At 40.7% G+C, this 24,024-nt stretch overlaps 1 protein-coding gene across 1 annotated transcript in view; it reads right to left on the minus strand.

The window, feature by feature from the left end:
- Positions 1–24,024, minus strand: part of FNDC1 (fibronectin type III domain containing 1) — a 333,787-nt gene that overhangs the window by 174,145 nt on the left and 135,618 nt on the right. Inside the window, exons 7-9 of the mRNA XM_073672788.1 lie at positions 23,270–23,458; positions 14,868–17,537; positions 9,601–9,719 (exon numbers count right to left, since the gene is read on the minus strand). Of these exons, the coding sequence (XP_073528889.1) occupies positions 9,601–9,719; positions 14,868–17,537; positions 23,270–23,458 (2,978 nt within the window). The remainder of the gene's footprint in view (positions 1–9,600; positions 9,720–14,867; positions 17,538–23,269; positions 23,459–24,024) is intronic.

Here is a 24,024-nt window from a genome sequence, read left to right on the forward strand (position 1 = left end):
TTGCGTACAGTAATTTTATTAATCTCACGAAAGTCCAGACAAGGACGTAAACCGCCATCTTTTTTTTTTACAAAAAATCCAACAGCCACAGGAGACTTGGAAGGCCTAATGTGACCGGCGGCCAAGCTTGTCTGTATGTATTGCTCCAAAGCCTTTCTCTCAGGAATACTAAGATTAAATAAACGACTTTTAGGAAGAGTCGCTCCAGGGACAAATTCAATGGTACAATCATAGTCTCTATGGGGAGGCAAAATTAGTGACTCCTCCTCAGAAAAAACTCTCCAAAAATCCTGAATAGGTACAGGCTATTCCCCTTTATCCACAGCAGCAATACGTCCGTACAACACTTGTCATAACACTTAGGGCTCCAGGACTTAATTTCATTGGTAGACCAATCCAGTACAGGATTGTGCAATTTTAACCAGGGTAACCCCAATATTACTGGAGAAGGCAAATTATCCAATACCACCAAATCCAAATTTTCTTGGTGAATACCATTAATAGTGAGGGGAAATTCACATACCTTATGAGTAACACTCTTCAAGGGAGAGCCATCAACAGAAACCACAGCAATAGGGGATGACAAAGTTTTAGGTTCTAATCTAAGTTTTTCCAAGAATCCCCCATCAATCACATTCAGAGTAGAACCACAATCCACAAATACCCGAAATTCAATTAATTCATCCTGAGCAGCAGTAGTGGCAGATAGGAATACTCCCTTAGAATTTAAACAGGCAATACGGGCATAACTGATCATTTTTTTTTCTTTCTTCAAACGAAGCACACAGTTCTTAATAAAATGACCAGAATTTCCGCAATAGAAGCACAAGCCTTCAGAAAGCCTGCAGTCTTTTTCCTGAGAGAGGGGTGTCATCGCCCCAATCTCCATCGGCTCTCCTTTGTCAGCACAGACCCTCTCAAGACTCGGAGCTGACATAGCAGAGGATTTGCTCTCATTAACCCTTGCACGCAGTCTCCTGTCCACCCGTATAGCTAATTGCATAGCCTCCTGCAAGTTTCCAGGTGTGGGATAAGCAATCAGTAAATCCTTAACCCTTTCACCTAGCCCTGCAAGAAACAAGCTTTTCAAAGCTGAATCGTTCCACCCCACCTGGGCAGACCACCGACGGAAGTGAGAACAATATTTTTCCACATTACCTGATCCCTGCCTCAAACGTCTCAATTCAGACTCAGCAGATGAGACACGATCAGGATCATCATACAACAAGCCCAAAGCAGAAAAAAAACTATCCACTGATCTAAAGCACGGATCACTAGGTTGGAGAGAGAAGGCCCATCCCTGAGGATCTTTGCGCAAAAGTGACATTATGAACCCTGTGCGCTGTGATTCATCACCAGAGGATCCGGGTCTCAAACGAAAATACAATAAACAAGCATTTTTAAAAGAAAAAAAATCTTGTTGTTCGCCAAAAAATAAATCAGGCAGACGTACCTTTGGTTCCACAAAATGTGCTCCAGAACAGCTACTCACGTGTTGCTGGAGCTTGGCCACCTCCAGAGAGAGTCCCTGCAAGCGTTGAGCCAAATCTTGAACCGAGACCATGATGGAAAACTGGAGGTCTTTCCTTAGCGAAAATTTTTTTTTTCTTTTAGGGCTGGACTTACTGTTATGATCTGCTACAGGGACTAAGGAAAGACAGGAGAACTGTCCCTACAATAGAACTAAACTAGATCCCTACGATGTAACGGGGAACCTGATCCTGCGATCAGACCCGCTAAAGTCCTCGGCTAGTCTGAACGAAGACCTATAGATGTGAGGGAGGGATCCCTACAAGAACTAGGGACTGGGATAAGTTGGACACCTCCTAGCAGAAATAGTAGCAGTCAAAGACAAACACACAACAAAAAGCATAGAGGTCAGAAGACCTAGCAAAACTAACAGAGAACGGCAACAGACCACCAAGCTAGCTCAAGAGTAGTAAATACAATGAAGTCCAGCAAGACCAGGAGGGCGGAGCCGGATTAAATAGGCAAAAATGGTCATGTGACCAGCAAACTAAAAAAAACCTAACAGGAGAGTTCTAACAGTTTATCTGTATCTTGGCTGGAAAATAATTTGAGCCTTGTAGCAGTGTGCAGTACTGATTCTATTAGGCCATCTATACTAAACTCCACCAGATTTAAAATTACTAGTCATGTTTATCTGTATCTTGGCTGGAAAATAATTTGGGCCTTGTAGCAGTTTGCAGTACTGATTCTATTAGGCCATCTATACTAAGCTCCACCAGCTTTCAAATTAATAATAATTTTTAGCTGCATCTAGCCCGGAAAATAATTTTGGGGCTCCTAGATGCGCAAGACACATGAGTGCCCTCTTGCTGCACTACCTGCAACATGACCCTCAGATTGTCAGAATTCGAAATAATCCTGACTACTGGGTTGCCACACTCTTAGATCCCCCACACTCTTGATCAACCTTTTCATTTTAATAAAGAACAAAAAGATGGTCATTTTTGAAATTATAAACATTAGCAGGTTATTAGAAACTGAAATCAAACAGTTTTCAACTCAAAACTTTATTCTAGGTGATGCTACATTTGCACTTAGGACCCCTTGTTTGAAAGGAGCTTCTGAACTCTCTCGTCCATTGAATTTGTCAGGTTTTGGATGATTTCTGCTTCAATTGTTTTGCATGAGGACAGAATACCCTCCCAGAGCTGTTGCTTAGATGTGAACTGCCTCCCGCCATCATATACACTCCTTTTGATGATGCTCCAGATGTTCTCAATGGGGTTGAGGTCAGGGGAGCATGGGGGTCACACCATAAGTTTGTCCCCTTTTATGCCCATATCAGCCAAAGATGCAGATGTGTTATGTGCAGCATTAGACGGTGCATTATCATGCATGAAAATGATCTTGCTGCGGAATACACGGTTCTTCTTCTTGAACCATGGCAGGAAGTGCTGTTTGAGAAACTCCACATACATTATGGAGTTCATCTTTACCCCTTCAGGGATCCTAAAGGGGCCGACAATCTCTCTCCCCATGATTCCAGCCCAAAACATTACTCCACCTCCTCCTTGTTGGCGCCGTAGCCGTGTTTGCATGGGGTGTCCATCAACCAGCCATCCTCCACTCCATCCATCTGGACCATCGAGCGTTGCACGGCACTCATCGGTGAACAAAACAGTTTTGAAGTCAGTCTTCATGTATTGTTTGGCCCACTGGAGCCGTTTCTGCTTGTGTACAGTGGATAGAGGAGGTCGACAGGATGGCGTACGCACAGCTGCAAACCTCTGAAGGACCCTGCATCTTGTTGTTCGGGGGACGTTGGAGGCACCAGCAGCTTCAAAAACTTGTCTGCTGCTATGACAAGGCTTTTTTGCCGCTGCTCTTTTAACCTGACGTAATTGCCTGTAGGAAAGAGTCCTCGATTTTCCCTTATCAGCACGCACACGTGTGTTCTGTGAATCAGCTACATACTTCTTGATTGTGCGATGATCAGGATGAAGTGTCTTGGCAATGTTGATTGTAGTCATGCCTTGACCTAAACACTCCACAATTTGTTGCTTCTCAGCAGCCGACACATCCTTTTTCTTTCCCATTTTGGCAGAAAATGTAGGCTGCTTAATAATGTGGGACAGCCTTCTTAAGTAGTCTTGCCTTTCATTGGACACACCTGCCAAACTAATTAGCACAGGTGTCTGCAATTGCTTACAGTGATATAAAGAGCCCTGACACACATCACCATCAATGAGTTTAACTGACAAACAAAAAAATTCTTACCTTATCACTCCTAAACACTTTTTGCATAATAATTTGGAACACAGTGTACATGTGCTTTTCCACAAAACACCAGTGGTTCACGTAGTGAATCTTACAGTTCTAACTTGCCAACGTGGTCTGTATGGAGTTGTTCAATAAAGGGCCCAAAATTAAGATAACATAGACGGGAGAGGTCTCTATGAATAGGAATTCCTAAGTATTTGATACCCTGTGAGGGCCAGGCAAAGGGAAAGTTGGACTGGATGGAATCCTGTATGGATTTGGGGAGGGAGACATCGAGGGCCTCAGACTTCGCTGCATTGATTTTAAATTTTGACCATGTAACAAAGTGATCTATTTCAACCATAACAGCAGGGATGGATATATGTGATTGATATATACTAGGACATCATCAGCAAATGCAGAGCACTTGTACTCGGTGCCTCCCACCTCAATCCACCTAATATTGGGGTTATGGCGAATTGATGAGAGCAGGTGCTCCGTCACTAGGATGTATAAGAGTGGGGACAGAGGACATCCCTGCCTTGTCCCATTGGTGATTATGAAAGGTGATGAAAATGTTCCATTTATCTTCAGCCTAGGTGACGTTTTGCGATACAGGGCCGTGATTTTGCCTATTAAAGGGTCCCCTAGACCCCTACCCCAAGCTTTTTAAGAGAATAATATATGGCGTGCCAGGAGACTCTATGGAATGCTTTCTCAGCATCCAATGAGAGTATCTAATTACAAATTTTTAACTGCATCTAGCCCAGGAAATACTTTGTGCCTAATAGCAGTGTCTGCTAGTCAACGGATTATCCCAGCTGTTAAGCAAGCTACACCACCTGTAGTTTGGACACTTAATTTTTTCAAAGGAAATGGTTTGGGCCCCCGGGACACTCAGTGAAGAGCATCGGAGAGGCACCCCAAGGCACAGGGGCTGGGACTGGTGGTAGGACGCCTTGCGGTGGACCGCCAAGCTTGATCCTTATAAAAGCTTTTTAACTGCAGCAGCTTTAGTGGACACTACTGGAGCTGGAATTACGCGGCTGCTGGCATGAGACTTGCCCTCCAATAGATCCTTGTAAAAAGATTTAAAGTGTACTCATTCAAATTAGAGAGACAATTTAAATTAAAAAGATTAGACCTGTCTCCACCGCAGGGGGGCTCGCTCGACCCACCAGCGGACAGGCACCAGTATTGGGAGAGGGGGGCTGGCCGTCAGGGTCCACCGCGGCTCTGGCACAAACCCGGCGACACGGAGGTCGCACGGGCAGGAACGGACTGGCCGTGTCGGCTTCGCACTTTTTTGATTTTAGAAGGGCATGACATGCCTATATCTGTGTCTCCCCCTCCTTTTACTCCTCCACCTCTTTTCTTTTTGCATGACTATATGTACTTGTCACTTTTCCATGTGTTAGTTGTGTCTTCTGAGCAGTTTGTCAGCTTTTGGACACCTTTGAAGGTGTTTTCTATGTGTTTCTATGTGTTTTTGTTTGCCTTCCATTGGTTTTAACGGTGTTCGAAGGTGTTCGACGAACAGTTCGACAAACAGTTCGGCGAACATACGGGTGTTCGACGAACCGAACCAAACTCGAATACTACGGGGGTGGCTCAACACTAATTTTAACACTAAATGACAAGTACAGTAATCAACACTATCACTGTACTTATTATATATGTGACTGACATGTTTCTATCTATCTAATCTATGTGTGATGCTCTATTCTTTCTGTTCTAAATTGTCGGGTACCGATGCTGAATTGCCGGACGGCTTTTTTAAAGAGACGGGTGCATGAAAACACTATTATTTTTTTTTAATAAATCCTTTATTTTAACACTAAATGACAAGTACAGTAACCAACACTGTCACTGTACTTATTATATATGTGACTGACATGTTTCTATCTATCTAATCTATGTGTGATGCTCTATTCTTTCTGTTCTAAATTGTCGGGTACCGGTGTATGCCACTGCTGAATTGCCGGCTTTTCATGTTTCACTGTGAGCAGTGTTCCCATTGATTTGGGCAATCACTGTAATGCCACAACCACCATGGCTGTGGCATTACAGTGAGTGGCAGACAATCCCTCCATGATTGGTGCTCGAAATAGCGCCAGACATGCAGTGAGGGGACCGAGCTCCCGCCCAAGCATCTCGAAAGTACTCGGCGAGCTCCGAGCATCTCGAGTACTGAGATGCTCGGGCGAGTACCGAGCAGTGGCGAGCATGCTCGCTCATCACTAGTCAGTAGTAATCATACACAATTCTGCAGTAAGATCAGGAGAGCAGACAGCGGCCATTACACACCACACTGGTAACGCCCCCTTTTATTTAAAATGTGCTCTGGAGGCAGATTTACCTGCAGCGCCATTTAGTATTTGGAGTGTAAATATTGCTGGAACAGATTGGAGACATCATGTGTCATTTTCAGCACACCTAAGATACCAAAAACATCAGAAACCCCCCTCAAATTACCCCATTTTGGAAACTAAACTATTTGATGAATTCATCAAGAGGTGTACTGAGCATTTTCAATAAACAGATGCTTTAAACACGTTTTGTAATATTTGGGTGTAATAATGAAAAATTACTTTTTTCCAGTAAAATGTTATTTGAACCCCAAGTTTGTAATTTTCACAAGCAGTAATAAGAAAAAAATGGACCCCTTAATTTGTTATGTAATTTATCCCAAATGCAATGATACCCCACATACGGTCAAAAACTGCTGTTTGGGCACATGGCAAGGATTGAACAGGAAAGCTGCGCAATTAGATTTTTGGAGCGTAAATTTGGTTGGAATAGATTGTGAATGCCATGTTGCAATTGCAAAGCCCCTGACATGTCAAAACAGCAGAAACTAGACCCCTCAATGAAATCATCTAGGGGTATATTGATCACTTTAACCTACAGGTGATTCACAAAATTTGGTAACATTTAGATGCTAAAAAAAATTACATTTTTTCCAGTAAACTACTGTTTTAGCACCAAATGTATAATTTCCACAAGGGACAATAGGAGAAAATGTATCACATAATTAGTTATGCCATTTTTCCGGAACACAGCAATATCTTACATATGTAGTCAAAAACGAATGTTTGGGCACATGGTAAAATTCAAAAAACAAAGAGCGCTATTTCCTTTTTGGAATGCAAATTTGGACACCGTATTGCATTTGCAGAGCCCCTGGGGTGCCGAAACAGCAGAAACATCCACACGTGATCCCATTTGGCAAACTAAACCTCATAAGGAATTCATCTGTGTGGTGAGAATTTTTAATCCACAAACTACATGACAGAATGTTATGTCATTGGGTCTTGAAAATGAAAATTTTTTCTACTAAAATTTTACTTTAGCCTCAAAGTTTTAATTCACAAAAGGGGTAGTAATAGAAAATGGACAAGACAATATGTTATGCAAATTTTACCGAACGTGGCAGTAGCTGATATGTGGTCATACACTGCTGTCTGAGTACACTTTATTAACAGGTTGCTGGATTACTAGTAAAGACAAATTAAAGGAAGTAGATTTAGTTTATATAAAGAAAACTTTGTGACAGTTTCCCTTAACCTTCCTAGGAATTTGTTGTAAATCAAAGAAGAGTACTTTTTACAATATAGTTGTATTAAACATAGAATATAAATTATACAAAGCACCCAACAATTTAGTCGGAATGCATAGGCTAGATAGGCTAGATGAGATTAAACAAGAACTACTGAATTGTATTGGTGCTTCAAAGATATCACTATAATAATCACAGGTTGGACTTTAATATGGGTGTCATAAAACACTATAAAATACATAGGATAATGAAAGTAGAAACCTATAAATCTAATACAAAGATTAATTTATATAAGGTTTTAAAAAAAATAATCAGACACAAATTGATGACACAGTAAAAATCTTTTAAAAGGTGGCAATGCACCCAATATAGTTAAAGGGAATCTGTCAACAGATTTTTGCTAGTTAATTTTAGATCAACATAATGTAGGAGTAGAGAGCCTGATCCCAAGGATGTGTCACTTGTTCAGCAGCTTGCTGTAATTTCAAAACAATCAGAGTTTCATCAGCTGGAGATTATGACTGCCGAGCTAGGTGTCGCAGGCAAGTCAGTCAGCCTTATCTGTGAACCCAGCCCCTAACACTGATTGCCATTTTGCTGACAATCTACAGTGTACACAAGAAGCTTCCATTTAGGGATGTAGGAGGAGTTATACAGAGCTCAGCATTCTGAGCACTGCTAGATCTACAGAAGAAAAAAGGGATTCTGTCAAAACTGCACCAAGCAGCCCAGTAAGTGCCACATCACTGGAATCAGGGTATTTTCCCCTACATAACGCTGCTCTCATATTCCATAGCAAAAACCTCCTGACAGATTCCCTTTAACTGAAAGAGAAGTTCCAACCCAAAACATCAATGGCAAATCAAAAAAAACTATTGGGATAAGTATAGAGACCTATTGTTTACCAATGACGAATGCAGAAACTGTAACATTGCTCCATCTTCTTAAAGAGAAACGTATTCTTTTTTTACATTTCAGAAAACAGTAACCCTTCAGTAATGCTTTAGATCAGTGGAAGTCTGGATCCTGATAACCCTACCAAACTCTCAAAGTGCACAGAAGGTCTATGAAGCCTGCACTCAGCTGTGCATATAGCTCATGCAGAAGATAAGAACTTCTTATTGATATGCCATCAATGGTGATGAATTATGAGCTAACAAGATAGACACATGCAAATCATTATTTATTCTCCTTGATCATATTTGCCACTTTCAATTTCTTGTTTCATGTGTTTTCAAGATCATTAAAGATTTCATATCTTTGTTTGAAATAGCATGCAAACACTGAAATACATTTTTTAAACAAAGCCTTCATATAATTTGACATGTTTCATATTGTTTATCTAGAACAACATATTTCCACAGCATTGCAAACATATTACTTCCATTAACAATTTTTACATGTAAACACTACACCTCAATTATTGAACATTTTACAGGACATAAGAGTTAAAGACATTTATCTTGCTCTAGAAAAAGTTATTCATTTCTAATGCTTAAGGCATCACCGAACCACATTTTTTATTAGAAAATACTAGAAATGAGAGCATGCATTTGATGCAAATCAAATTAGTGTCATTTTTTTAGAATATGCTGAATTCAGTGAATTTGAACAATTTGCTATTTGATTTGCATGAATTGCCTAAAATGCCTGTCACCGTTTTACACAAACAGAAGATTGCATCTGCCAGAGAAGGCTCATATGACTTCTATATAATGCTTCTCAGCTATCACATCACATGGTATAGCACAGCCAATCAGGAAGAATTTTCATAGCATGTATACAAGCAGAAGCAGGGAATGCAGCAGCTATTTTGGGGTAAATCTGGATGGTGAATGGATGTCACAATTCACAGCTCAGCAATAGTGATAAGGAGAGAAAACCATAAGACACTCAATAAAAATTACATATAGTGAGTGACAGAACAGCAGATTAGAACAAACACCATCTGGTTTGCCATGTGTCTTGAAATAAAGTTCTTGAAATTAGTTGGATACAGTCCTAGGATACCTCAGAGTGTTATACATGTGTTTTCATGGCAATTAAAATACTTATGATTTGTCACAAATTGAGTTGTCACAAAAAAATTCTGGAAAATTTTGGTGAAGCTGGTGAATTCAAATTTCAACCTATATACTTATCTCTAGAAATTAGTTGATACAACGATGAATATATGCCATGAATGGCCAGCAAAATCAAACTAATAGTCACAGAAATATCCCAGATAATGTTACCCATTCATTTACACATGTTAAAATTGAGTTTCATTAGTAATGAAAAATAAAAATTGAATTTAAAGAAGGTTACCCTACCCACTTTGTTCCTTCTGGTCCATAAATCATCCTCTGTCCATTAAAGCTTCCAGTGTTTGAAGATGGTGTGTTCCCATTGGTAGTAGACCTTGATGACAGATTGGGAGTTCCACTATTACCTAGAAAGTATGGACAATAATAGAATACACTATGCATTGCATATAGAATATATAGTGATATTTCATCATTAAAGCATATTCAACTCTCGATAACTATTCTGGGTAAAAGCATTATTTCTAAAAGATTTTTTCCTCCAATAATGTGTTACTGCTAAAAGAACTATAAACTTAACAAATACATCCACAACAATAATTGTAATTTTCACTTTGTTCCTTTTTCTGCTTTGATTATATTCTATCTTGTTTTGCTAATTGAGCTATAAATTCTTCTACAGGCAGGGTCGGACTGAGGTGTCTGGGGTCCACAGGGATAATTGACCTTAAGGGCCCACCCTATATCTATATGCAAATATCTGTAAGGAGTAATCCCCGTGGAGCATCGGCTGTAAAACACAGGCGGCTCCTGCACATATACTGTGTGTTACCATAACTGAGATGTACAATTATGGTAGTTTGTATTAAAGGTTTTTTTTGGTTAAAACAAGTTATCACCGATCCATGGACTCCACAGAATAGGTGATAACTTATTGATTGTTTAGGTCCGACCTTTGGAAAACACAACGATTGGAAGAATGGGGAAGTTTTATCCCTGAAAGGACACTTATCCCCATTTTAAAATGGAGCAGCAGGTGAGATATCTGACCACAGCCTCATTCATTCTCTTGTGGGCTTCCAGAAAAAAACAATAACAGCTCTCGTAGCCACTGAGGGAATGAATGGATCAGTGGTCAAGGTGCACATGCCACTCCAGTCTAATGGGGATAAAACCTCCACATTCTGCAGATTGGGTCCCAGCAGTCAGACCCCAATCAATCAATACATTATCACTTATCCTGTTGAGAGGTGATTTCTTTTTTTCACCTGAGAGCCCTTGTAATTGCATCCCTGCCGCTATGTTCCAAATATTTAATCTCTAATGGAAATAAAGAATCTTCTCCTAATTAATATTAGAAAACAAATTACCACTATAAACAACACAATCCACTATACCAAGATCAATAATACCACATACATGTAGAAATACCGCCACACCATGACCACCACATAGTGACCGAATAATACCACATACAAGGGAGAAATACCACCACACCTTGACCAGACCACATATTACCACCACATAGTGTCCGAATAATACCACATACAAGGGACAAATACCGCTACACAATGACCAGACCACATATTACCATCACATAGTGACCGAATAATACCACATACAAGGCACAAATACCGCCACATCATGACCAGATCACATATTACCATCACATAATGACCGAATAATACCACATACAAGAAAAAAATACTGCCACACCATGAACAGACCACATATTACCACCACATAGTGACCTAATAATACCACATATAAGGAACAAATACCGTCACACCATGACCAGACCACATATTACCACCACATAGTGGCTTAATAATACCACATACAAGGAATAAATACCGCCACACCATGATGTGACCACATATTACCACCACATAGTGACAATAATACCACATACAAGGAACAAATACCTCCTCACCATGACCAGATTGCATATTACCACCACATTGTGACCAAATATTACAATACTGATCATGAATAAAAACCACAGTACTAACACTGCTATTACCACCAGTTACATTATACACAAGAGCTCTGTATATAGTGTACAGTGTATAGTGTAAGTGTACTGGTATTACAGTGATCACTAGTGACATTATACACAGGAGTCCTTTATATAGTGTTAGTGTACAGGTAATACAGTGACATTATACACAGGCGCTCTGTATATAGTGTCAGTGTACAGGTAATACAGTGATCACCAGTGACATTATACACAGAAGCACTGTATATAGTGTATAGTGTACAGGCAATACAGTGATCACCAGTGACATTATACACAGGAGCCCTGTATTTAGTCATATAGTGTCAGTGTACAAGTAATACAGGGATCACCAGTAACATTATAAACAAAAGCAACGTATATAGTGTCAGTGTACAGGTAATATAGTGATCACAGTGACATTATACACAGGAGCTTTGTATATAGTGTACAGGTAATACAGTGATCACCAGTGACATTATAGACAGGAGCTCTATATATAAAGTACAGGTAATACTGTGGTCCCCAGTGACATACACAGGAGCTCTGTATATAGTGTACAGTGTATAGTGTCAGTGTACATGTAATATACTGTCTCATCAGTGACGTCTCTAGGTGAAGTCCTTCATCTTTGCTTTTGTTCTTCATCTGGTACAGACCGCCATCAGTTCTTTTGGCCAGAACTCGCCTCTGCAGAAAATAACACAGTTATTAATAGTTGATCTCTTCTAGATCACATTCCCCACTTATTCCCCGACTTCTACACTATGCCAGATGAAGAAAAAAGGGACACAGTGCGGCCATGCACAGTAACAGGACCTCCCTTTTATTCCTCCCCATGGAAAACAGATTCCTAAAAAGTAAATTAGATTAAAGAAGTAATAATATCCCTAATTGGACCCTAAAGTAATTATGTTCCCCACTTGCCACCATAAACTAATAATGTATGCTCCTCATTCTGGCCCTCAAACAGTAATTAAGTCCCCCAGTCTGCCCACTGTGTCCCTTGTCCAGCCTGCCCGCCCCCGTGTCCCTTGTCCAGCTTGGCCCCCCATGTCCCTTGACCAGCCTGCCCCCTGCGTTCCTTGTCCAGCCTGGCCCTCATGTGTCCAGCCTGGCCCTCCCCATGTATCCAGCGAGGCCCCCCCATGTATCCAGCCTGGCCCCCCATGTATCCAGCCTAGCCCCCCAATGTATCCATCCTGGCCCCCCCATGTATCCATCCTGGCCCCCCCATGTATCCATCCTGACCCCCATGTGTACAGCCTGTCCCCAATGTGTCCATCCTGATCCCCCATATATCCATCCTGGCCCCCCATATATCCATCCTGGCCCAATGTGTGCATCCTACCACCCCAAATATATACATTCTGGCCCCCATATGTCCCTTGTCCTGGCCCCTATATATTCATCCTGGTCCCAATATATCCCTTGTCCTGGTCCTCATATGTGCATCCTGGCCCCCATGTGTCCAGCCTAGCTCCCCCATGTGTGCAGCCTGGCCCCCCATATATTCAGCCTTGCCCCCCCATATATCCATCTTGTCCCCCATGTGTGCATCCTGTCACAACCCATATATCCATTCTGGCCCCCATATGTCACTTGTCCTGGCCTCCATATATCCATCCTGGCCCCAATATATCCCTTGTCCTGGCCCCCATATGTGCATCCTGGCCTCCCTTATATCCAGCTTGGCTCCCCATGTGTCCAGCCTGGCCCCCCATATATCCAGCCTGGTCCCCCCCATATATCCAACCTGGGCCACCTTATATCCAGCCTGGCCCCCCTTATATCCAGCCTGGCCCCCTCAAGTGTCCATGCTGCCCCCCTATGTGTCCAGCCTGCCCCCCTATGCGTCCAGCCTGTCCTCCCATGTGTCCATCCTGGCCCCCCATGTGTCCAGCCTGGCCCCCCCATATATCCATCCTGGCCCCCATGTGTGCATACTGCCAACCCCCATATATCCATTCTGGCCCCCTATATTCATTCTGGTCCCCATATATCTCAGGTCCTGGCCCCCATGTATCCAGCCTGCCCCCAATATATCCATCCTGGCCCCCATATATCCATCCTGGTGTCTCCATATATCCATCCTGGCCACCATATGTGCATTCTGCCACCCCCACATATACCATTCTGGCCCCATTTGTCCCTTATCCTGGCCCCCATGTATCCATCCTGGACCCCATATATTCCATGTCCTTGCCCCTATATGTGCATCCTGGCTCCCCCCATATATCCATCCTGGCCCCCAAATGTCCCTTGTCCTGCTCCCCCCCCCCCATATATGCATACTGGCCCCCATCCCATTTATCCATCCTGGCCCAATGCCGCATCCACGCACAAATAAAAAATTCCACTCACCTGCCTATGCTCCCGTCGCCGCGCGGCGTCCTCCTCTTACACATCTGGCGAGCTCATGTTAAAATGGCCACCGACCTAGCAGAGGCCGGCGGTTGAACCTGTCGCAGCCGGCGCATGACAGTGACGTCGGCAACATCAGATGCACAATCGTCAGCTTCATTGAGACATGCGACGTGGTAGTTCAGTTGATGAATGCTGCGTGCACGCATCCCTGCATATTCTCTGCCTGCACTTTTAAAGGGCCCATGCCCCTAAAAACAGCAGGCTTTTTTTTTTTTTTTTTTTAATTCTTCTTACCCCTCTCTCGTGCACAGCAAGGGCCCACCGGGGTTTTCCCCAATACCCCACCAGGTCAGTCCGACCCTGTCTACAGGTATCTAAGGAAAGAAGCTATTTGCCCTTCTCTTTCTCACAACTCTCTATGGCTAAAAGACTACTGGCTGTGGATAGGCACTTACCCCTACAAACCTTTGCAATAGCTGACTGAGAATGCTAAAGGGAACCTGTCAGCAGGCGTTTGTACTCCAAACTAATATCATCTATGTTAAGTTGCTGTAATGCTGAATAAGTCAACACCTTTGTTTTAGGAATCCGTATTTTTGTTTCAGAGAAATCTCTTGTCCTATTTTTACGCTAATGCATTACAGCGTTCCGGCCTCTTTTCCTCTTTCCCTGGCTCACTGCCCATCTGACAAGTCAGTCTTTTCTCTGTGACCTGCTCCTCATTCCAACATCTCATGCAAGAGGCATCATTCCTACTCTTGTGTAGATCTATAATCCATCTTTTTGCAAAGTATTCAGGGCCTACAAAAACCTGCTAAGCCTGTGGCTTAAAGAAAACCTAAATGTACATTTCACCCATTTGCCAGTGGAAAATGGAATTGATTAGGAGGAGGTTAATGGCTGTCATTTCTACAATATATTAAAATAGACTAACAAACAATATGGTCAAGTTTAACTCTTGATTAGTTATATACTTAGTTTCCAGGTTTGTGCTCTTTTAATAGGCAGCAAGTCCTACAGTATTGCTGTACTTTACTTTTAGATCTCCCTCAGGGCAAAAGTCGTCAGGCTTCCATTGCTCACATTAAACCTTTTTCAGATTTTAGACAACAAGTTTAAACAATGTTTTGTACTATGACATTTTGAATATGTTTGGATGTTGTGATTTACCGTGAAGGAAAACTTTTAATACCTTGTCTCTGGAAAGGCCTTGACAATTGCCTTCGTAACGGAGATCCTAATCTTGAATTAAGCATTCTTTGACGTAGCACTGAAGGATGGTAGGTTGGAATTGCAAAACGTGCAGGTGTTGTAGTTGGTGGAGTTGTACTTCTATGTACTATTGGTCTGCCATAATGCGATTGCCTAGATTCTGATGGAAATAAGCGGTATGGTGAAGCTCTGGTGGTGCTCTGAAGTTGGCTTGTTGTTGGTGAGACAGTTGTAGTTACTTTCCTTAGTAAAGCAAACCGATTAGAGTTCATATAAGAAGAAACAATGGGGGGCTTATGATTATTTTCTTTTAGGGTGGGGGGAGGGCTTAATGTCTCTTCATCATCATATTTTGTAAAAGATGTTTCCAGAGACTGTTTGCTATTATTACTATTAACATTTCTATTTCTGTTTTTAAGGTAACGGACATTAGAGTATGAAGACAATCTTGTCCTCGCAGGTAATGTGGGATTTTCCACTTTTCCAGATGAGGACTGTTTTGAGGAAAGATCTCTTGTGTCTAAAGTTGAAAAATCAGATGTTGCAGAATATGCAGGAACATGTTTAATTGGTAAATCAAATCTGGAAGGGGAAATATTGCTCGATTTCTTTTCATTCTCCTGCATCATACGGCCAGGTGTCCTATAGATTGGTTTTGAGTTTGAAATATGCATTGATCTAGAAAGAGAGTGAGACTCTCTGTCTGATGAAGAAACTTTGTCTTGGTCAGTGTCCTTCTCTATGTTAAAAGAGTCATGAGATAATGATGTGGAAGAAACGCGCCCTGTATTTTCAAAAGCTTTCTTTGAGTCAATATGTCTGTTACTTTGTAAAAATTCAGAACCCAAACTTGATTGAGATGTTGGTTTTGAATAAAGATCTAAACTTGAACTTTGCTTTTTGGGAGGGCTTTTTCTTTCCTTAGGATGGTCTTGATGCTCCTTATGAGAATTACTTATTTTAGCCCTATGTGAAATTGAGCCAACAGATGGGATTTTATTTTCTTTAGGTGTTATTACTTCTGGCAGCGGCTCAGATTTTATACCAACATTGTTCTTTTTGACTGTCATACTATGTCTTCCTCCATTTTGTGTGGAGCTTGCAGATACTTGCATTTCATTTGCTCTCGATATTTGAGTAGCAGAAGTAATCGATGAATGCATTTCGTCTGACTTTTTTATGTCCATCTCTTGGGAAGACTTAGAAGGTTTGGAAGGCAGTTTAGATGAATCTAAGTAAGGATCGTCTTTCCTAGCAGAAAGCTCTATAAATTTTCCTTGATTATTTTTTCTTACAGTCTTTGGAGCTGATGTGGTTGTAATAACTGTAGCTAATGTAGTAGCTTGAGTAGTAGTGGTTGGCTGAAACCTTGATCCCCCATTAGATATTATTTTACTCCCAACATTGGTCTTCACTTGGGAACTTCTCCTTCTGTAATATTCTAGTAGAGACATGGCAGATTTTCCAGAAAAAGATGGGATGTGTTGCTGTTTACTAGAAGACTCTACTTTTTTATTAGTGACTGCTACATTCTGTTTAATTTTACTAGGCAATTGTGCTTCAGTAGAAGTTGTAGTAGCAGTTGTAGTTGCAAGTGTTGTAGTTGCTGCAGCAGTAGTAGTAATGGTTGTGGTAGAAGTGGGAGAAATAGTGGTTGAAGAAACACCTCTTATTATTGTTGGTTTTTTAGCTTTGTGATCAGAAATTTTTGAGGAACGATGGCCATTAACAGTCTTAGTATTAAAATCAAGCAAGTCTATATCTGAGTTTCTGCTGCCTTTATTATCATAACGGTCTGAATTTAAAGAATCCCGTGTAGAGAATGTTGTGCCTTTATTCTCATGGATAGAAGAATGTGCTTGTCTGGTATCAACTTTAGGAGATGGAAATAAACTAGACTGTGTTTGTCCAACAGAAATAGATTTCTGATCACTTTCACTTTCGACTCTTTCCTCTTCATCCACAATTAACCGAGTAACCAATGGCTTCTGACGTGTAGACAATTTTGATAGGTTACTAGTCCCTGGGCTGACAGAAGACTTATCCCTTCTAGTATTAATAGGTGTTGGTCCTTTCCTTGCTGAATGAGATACTGGTAATGTTGTTTTACCTTTCTCTAAATCATGCATGCCGTCAACATTTATACTAGTTCTTCTCTGCGTGTCTACATTCAGACTCTCTTTGCCTTCATTAGCTATTTCTTCATCAGTGCTTGATGAATATTTATCTTTTCTTGTGTCATGATCTTCTGACTCAACAATATCTAAATCCTTAGTTTCATTGCCATCTACTACAACTGTAGGTGGTGGTGCAGGTTTACGTTCAATAACTCTGCGTCCAACATTTAATGAATTTGGTCTAAGTGGTCTTTTGGCAATGTTTGGATTAAATCGATTATTTAACGTTGGTCGGTGTTGTTTTCTTGGGTTTGGTGTGGAAATTTTTGGGATTGTTGTTGTGGTCTCCATGTCATCAATCACTTCAGTTGAGTGAGTCTTATCCTCATGTTCCCTAGTATTGGTCTTGGGTAAAGAGTGCTCAATATCTTCTTCCAAAGATTCAGAAGAAATTACATTATCAGGGATTTTGTCTTCCCTAGAAAGAGTCTCTTTATGAGGCTGATAATAAAGATTTTTCACTGAAGTTGCACCTACAAAAGAATTTATATTTTGTCAGCCTTATACACTGATAAGCAAATATATAAAAAAAAATAAATAAAGCATAACTAATAAAGAAATTAAAAACTGCATAAAAACAAAGTATGATTATAGAAAGCAACTATTGGAAAAATCTACTAAAACTAAAAATGTCATAGCAATGTGTAATAGCAAATACAGTTTTGATGAAAGCAGCCCTAAAAACTGACTTTATTGTCCACAGCAATATTAAGAAATTAAAGTTGACCTCTGATTGCTTGCTATAGGAAACAACTTACCGCAATTCTTTCTATTAGACAATTTTGTACATACATGAAACCTATGTTGCTATAATAGGTTTTGAAATTTTGTCTGAGTAGTGGACAGCCTATTTAAGCATCAATTGTGTTGTAAAATATTGGATGAAGTACATTTATTGGAGAGTAAGGACCTTGAGGCTATGTTCACATTAGGCGTTTTTTCAGCATTTTTTTCTGCAGCAAAACCTGCTCTTTTGGCAGAAAAGAAGCAGCGTCAAAAATGCAGATTTTTGGTGCTTTTTTGTGGCAGTTTTTGCTGCTTTTTTGGTGCATTTTTCAGGATCCCAAATTTCAGCTTTGCTTCCACCACAGAAGCATGAATACAGGTCACCAATGCAAGACATATGTGAAACCATATTAACCAGAATTACAAATGTACCAGTGGGGGAGGTGAATTGTTCAGGAATAGTTTACCTAAGACACTGGCAGCACATTGAGTTTGTAGGACACTATTTACTTTCACACTTTGGTCGGCCATTGAGTTGCTCAGGCTTTGGATGAATTTAACACCTTAGTTGGCCACAGGTATTGTTCAATCTCACACCTTGGTCATACAATGTTTACTTTATACACATCACTAATTTAATTAAACTGTATTAATCCTATCTGCCATTTCAGGTGACCAAGACAAGGTGGTAAACTTGGAAAAATCACAAAAATAAATGAGTTTCACATACTACAGTACTTGCTTTTTTCACTAAAAATGCAGCAAAACGTCCATACTAGGCATTTCTTCAGCATTTTTTGCACCACCCACTGCTTTCAATGGGTGAAAAACACTGAAAAAACACTGAAAGAAGTGACATGCGCTATTGTGCAAAAAAACATGCAAAGTACAAAATACTGAGGAAAAAAAAAACAAGCTGTGTGCATGAGATTTCTGAAATCTCATAGACTTTGCTGGTACTGTAAAACGCAGCTGAAAATTTGCCTAAAAAAAACGCAGAAAAAATGGCTAGTGTGAACATAGCCTAATAGGAAGGAAGGAGAGTTGTTTTGAATGATGAAATTACATACTGTACAGCTAAGAGAGTTAAAGGTATTTTCCCAAGAACAAAAGTTCATTTTAAAAATTGTCTGTGTCTGACCGTGTACGGAACATACCACATCTCCTGGGCAGGGGAGGAAGCAAAAAACAATACAGACAATTACAGCAGGGGATCGCAGAGGATTCATTTTCTGAGGTAAAACATTTCACTGCCTGTTTTTAAATAATATTTTACCTCACAAAATGAATCCTCTGTGATCCCCTGCTGTCCTGTCTGTATACTCTTTTGCTTCCTCCCCTGCCCAGGAGCTGTGGTATGTTCTGTACATGGTCAGACACAGACAATTTTTAAAATGAACCTTCTGTTTGTGGGAAAATGCCCTTTAAACGAACTTTATATCTTTAAAGTCAACATGGCACCAGGTCAAAACTGTCCAGTTTCTGCTCTTATTTTATTACCGCTGCTCCCATGAGTATTCAGTTTTTTAGTCTTTTTTTACTCCATCATACGGTTGAAGAAGTATGGGCCTTTTTTTTTATTTAGTGTTCATTTTCATGGTCTTTACTAAGGGGGGTGGCTCACACGATTCTCTGCATTATTACCCTCTGAAACCGTAAAAATTAGCCCTAAATAAATAGACCCATTTCTCTGGAACCATATGGAAAATTTATAAAAGACAAAAGACAGAACACTCAGAGGGCAGAAAGAATAAAATAAAAGCAGAAAGTTTTGACCTGGTGCAGGTCCTCTTTAAATGAGTTTTCAATTTTTAGGAAAGTGGACCCAAATGATATAAAATACCTAAAAATTACAAAAGAAGCAGATACTCACCCTCAGCGATGGCTGTCCGCAGCTGCTCTGGTCTCAGTGTTTTGACTGCAGGAGTGATGTCACATCAACAGTGTGCTTCACCGCTGCAGCCAATCACTGATCTCAGCAGCTTATACCATCTACCACGGGAAAGCCGTTGAGCTCAGTGATTGTCTGTAATGATAATGTGTGCTGCTGATGTGACGTCACCGCTGCAATTAAAGCACTGAGACGGGGGCAGCGGCAGACAGTGGATGGTGTGTATCTGCTGTGTTTATTTTAGGCAGTTTACAGCAATTGGGGAGCACCTTCTTGAAAGAGGAAAGCCTCTTGAATGTATTCTTGTTATTGCAGAATGGTTTTCAATGTAACAGATTAAGTGTTTGGAAATATGTGTGTTATTTAATAATTGTTTAAGGAATTAACATTCAAGCAGTTGATTACTAAATAGAAAATGCAGTCTTAAGGTGTACCTGTGACTGCACTATGGCATTCAAAGGATATATCTGTGCTTAGGCACATTTTTTGTTTCTCACAAGCAGGCAGGTAGTTTTTACCTACCTGCCTGTTGTGCCTAGCACCATTCCCCGCTAGCACAGTGCGGTCACAGAGTGTGAATCCGTAATAAGGAAGTTTTTCATATACAAGAGCTTCTCACTAAATTAGAATATCTTCAGAAGGTTAATTTATTTCAGTTCTTCAATACAAAAAAGTGAAACTCATATATTATATAGAGTCATTACAAACAGAGTGAGCTATTTCAAGTGTTTATTTCTGTTAATGTTGATGATTATGGCTTACAGCCAATGAAAACACAAAGGTCATTATCTCAGTAAATTAGAATACTTTATAACAACAGCTTGAAAAATGTTTTTGAAATCCGAAATGTTGGCCTACTGAAATGTATGTTCATTAAATGCACTCAATACTTGGTCGGGGCTGCTTTTGCATCATCAATATGGCGTGGCATGGAGGCGATCAGCCTGTGGCACTGCTGAGGTGTTATGGAAGCCCAGGTTGCTTTGATAGCAGCCTTCAGTTCGTCTGCATCTAGTGATGAGTGTCCCTTATATTTCTTGGATAGTGGTCTCATATGTATCTTTAATAAGGCTGAGTACCTCAGAAGGTGTTGATTACTGCATGAACTGTCCAGTTTACTGTTCACACACATGAATCGTTTGCAACTTTAAGCTTTATTCACACATCAGTATTTTTAAGTAAGTATTTCATCAGTATTTATATGCCAAAACCAGAAGTTTCACCAAATCACTGAACAGGTGTCAATCTATCAATTATAGTTTCCCTCTGATTGTTCCACTCCTGGCTTTGGCATACAAACACTGATTAAAAATACTGACCAAATACTGGAGTGTGAATAAGCCCTTAGGCAGTGCCAGTGTTTTTTTTTTTGCTGGAGTGTTAATTTGTAAAATATTTCTGCTCCCTAAAGTGTCATTGGTTTATTGTATACAGTACTGTACGAAAGGTTAAGACACGTGTGGAAAAAAGGCTGCAAAGTAAGAATGTTTTAAAAAATAGAAGCGTTCATAGTACACTGCTCAAAAAAATAAAGGGAACACTTAAACAACACAATGTAACTCCAAGTCAATAACACTTCTGTGAAATCTACCTGTTCAGTTATGAAGCAACACTGATTGTGAATCAATTTCTTCTGCTGTTGTGCAAATGGAACAGACAACTGGTAGAAATGCTAGGCAATTAGCAAGATACCCCCTATAAAGGAGTGGTTCTGCAGGTGGTGACCACAGACCATTTCTCTGTTCTCATCCTTTTTGGCTGTTGTTTTGGTCACTTTTTCATTTTGCCATTGCCTAGAGGTACAGTAGCATGAGGCGGTGTCTACAGTACAACCCACAGAAGTTGCTCAGGTAGTGCAGTTCATTCTGGATGGCACATCAATGCGAGCTGTGGCAAGAAGGGTAGCTGTGTCTGTCAGCATAGTGTCCAGAGCATGGAGCAGATACCAGGAGATGTGGAGGGAGCCATAGGAGGGCAACAACCCAGCAGCAGGAGCGTTACCTCCTCCTTTGTGCAAGGAGGAACAGGAGGAGCACTGCCAGAGCCCTGCAAAATGACCTCCACCAGGTCACAAATGTGCATGTGTCTGCACAAACGGTTAGAAACCGACTCCATAAGGGTGGTATGAAGGCCCGACGTCCACAGATGGGGGTTATACTCACAGCCCAACACCGTGCAGGATGCTTGGCATTTGCCACAGAACACCAGGATTGGCAAAGTCGCCACTGGCGCCCTGTGCTCTTCACAGATGAAAGCAGGTTCACACTGAGCACATGTGCCAGACGTGACAGAGTCTGGAGACACCGTGGAGAGCGATCTGCTGCCTGCAACATCCTTCAGCATGACCGGTTTGGCAGTGGGTCAGTAATGGTGTGGTGTGGCATTTCTTTGGAGGGCCGCACAGCCCTCCATGTGCTTGCCAGAATTAGCCTGACTGCCATTAGGTACCCAGATGAGATCCTCAGACCCCTTGTGAGACCATATGCTGGTGCGGTTGGCCCTGGGTTCCTGCTAATGCAGGACAATGCCAGACCTCATGTGGCTGGAGTGTGTCAGCAGTTCCTGCAAGATGAAGGCATTGAAGCTATGGACTGGCCGCCCGTTCCCCAGACAGGAATCCGATTGAGCACATCTGGGACATCATGTCTCGTTCCATCCACCGTCACGTTGCACCACAGACTGTCCAGGAGTTGGCGGATGCTTTAGTACAGGTCTGGGAGGAGATCCCACAGGAGACCATCCGAAACCTCATCAGGAGCATGCCCAGGCGTTGTAGGGAGGTCATACAGGCAGGTGGAGGCCACACACAATACTGAGCCTCATTTTGACTTATTTTAAGGACATTACATCAAAGTTGGATCAGCCTGTAGTGTGTATTTCCACTTTAATTTTGGGGGTCACTCCAAATCCAGGCCTCCATTGGTTAATAAATTTGATTTCCATTGATGATTTTTGTGTGATTTTGTTGTCAGCACATTCAACTTTGTACCGAACAAAGTATTCAATGAGAATATTTCATTCATTCAGATCTAGGATGTGTTATTTGAGTGTTTCCTTTATTTTTTTGAGCAGTGTATATTATTATCTATTAACAAAATGAACTTTTTAAGACAAAGTGTGGTCACACCAAATATTGAGATAATATAGATTTCTCCTTTGTTCATTCGCTTTGCGTTTTGTTAATTGATAAAAATAAACTAATAACACTTCTAGTTTATAAATTATTCTTACGTAGCAGCATTTTTTCCACAGCATTTTTACCAGCCTAAAACTTGTGCTGTACAGTATGTGTTACTTACAGTGCACACTTTTCCCTTTTAATGTTCTATACTCCTTCTACACTTACAAATCTTACAAAGAGCTTTTTATTCTAGTGAATTAAAGATTGGCTATAATATATTGTTGTAACATTGGTTATCAATGTCACAACTTTCACTATTAAACATTGATTGCAAGTTTTATGAACCATAAAATTATCACTGTGCCTACAAGGAACGGTTTTCTGAAATATTTCTAGAATCAGATGAGAACACTAAAACTTTCAAATTACAGTGAACAGATGGGTAATTCCTAAAAGTGAATGCTTACCTGCTGGTAGGGTGACTGTAAAGGCTTTAGACTGAGGGCCCTGTCCTCTCCTGTTTGCGGCCCGTATTTTGAAAATGTATCGCTCACCAGGCTGTAGGCCATCAACTATGGCAGATGTGGTTGTTCCTGAATATGGTATGGATTTGCCTCCAAATGGCTTCATTGCAGGAGCATATGACACAATGTATTCTAAAGAGATTTAAGAAAAAATATATATATTCTATTTATTAATACTCTAATATTATATTCTCTATTATAGATACAGTTAGATCCAAAAATATTTGGACAGTGACCAAATTTTCATGATTTGGCCTCAGCATGCCACTATTTTGGATTGAAAATGAAACAACTGAGATGCAATTGAAGTGTAGACTTTCAGGTTTAATTAAAGGGGTTGAAAAAAAATATCCTGTGAAACGTTTAGTAATTGCAATAATTTTTTTTACAAAGCCTCCATGTTTCAGGGGCTCAAAAGTAATTGGACAAATTAACTTTACCATAAATAAAATGTTAATTTTAAATACTTTGTAGAGAATCCTTTGCAGGCAATGACTCATGAAGTCTAGAAGCTATGGACGTAACCAAACGCTGGGTTTCTTCCTTTGTGATGCTTTGCCAGGCCGTTACTTTACTAACCTGACTTAAAGGGGATTTCCCACAAACAAAAATTCATTTTAATCAATAGATCTTGGAATAATAATAACTTCCACAATCGGATGTGTTTAACTAAAATGTTCCTGTTCTGAGATAATCTT

This window comes from Phyllobates terribilis, unplaced genomic scaffold, assembly GCF_046119375.1.
Source record: "Phyllobates terribilis strain yellow unplaced genomic scaffold, ASM4611937v1 Scaffold_3__8_contigs__length_932513732, whole genome shotgun sequence".
Lineage (NCBI taxonomy): Eukaryota > Metazoa > Chordata > Amphibia > Anura > Dendrobatidae > Phyllobates > Phyllobates terribilis.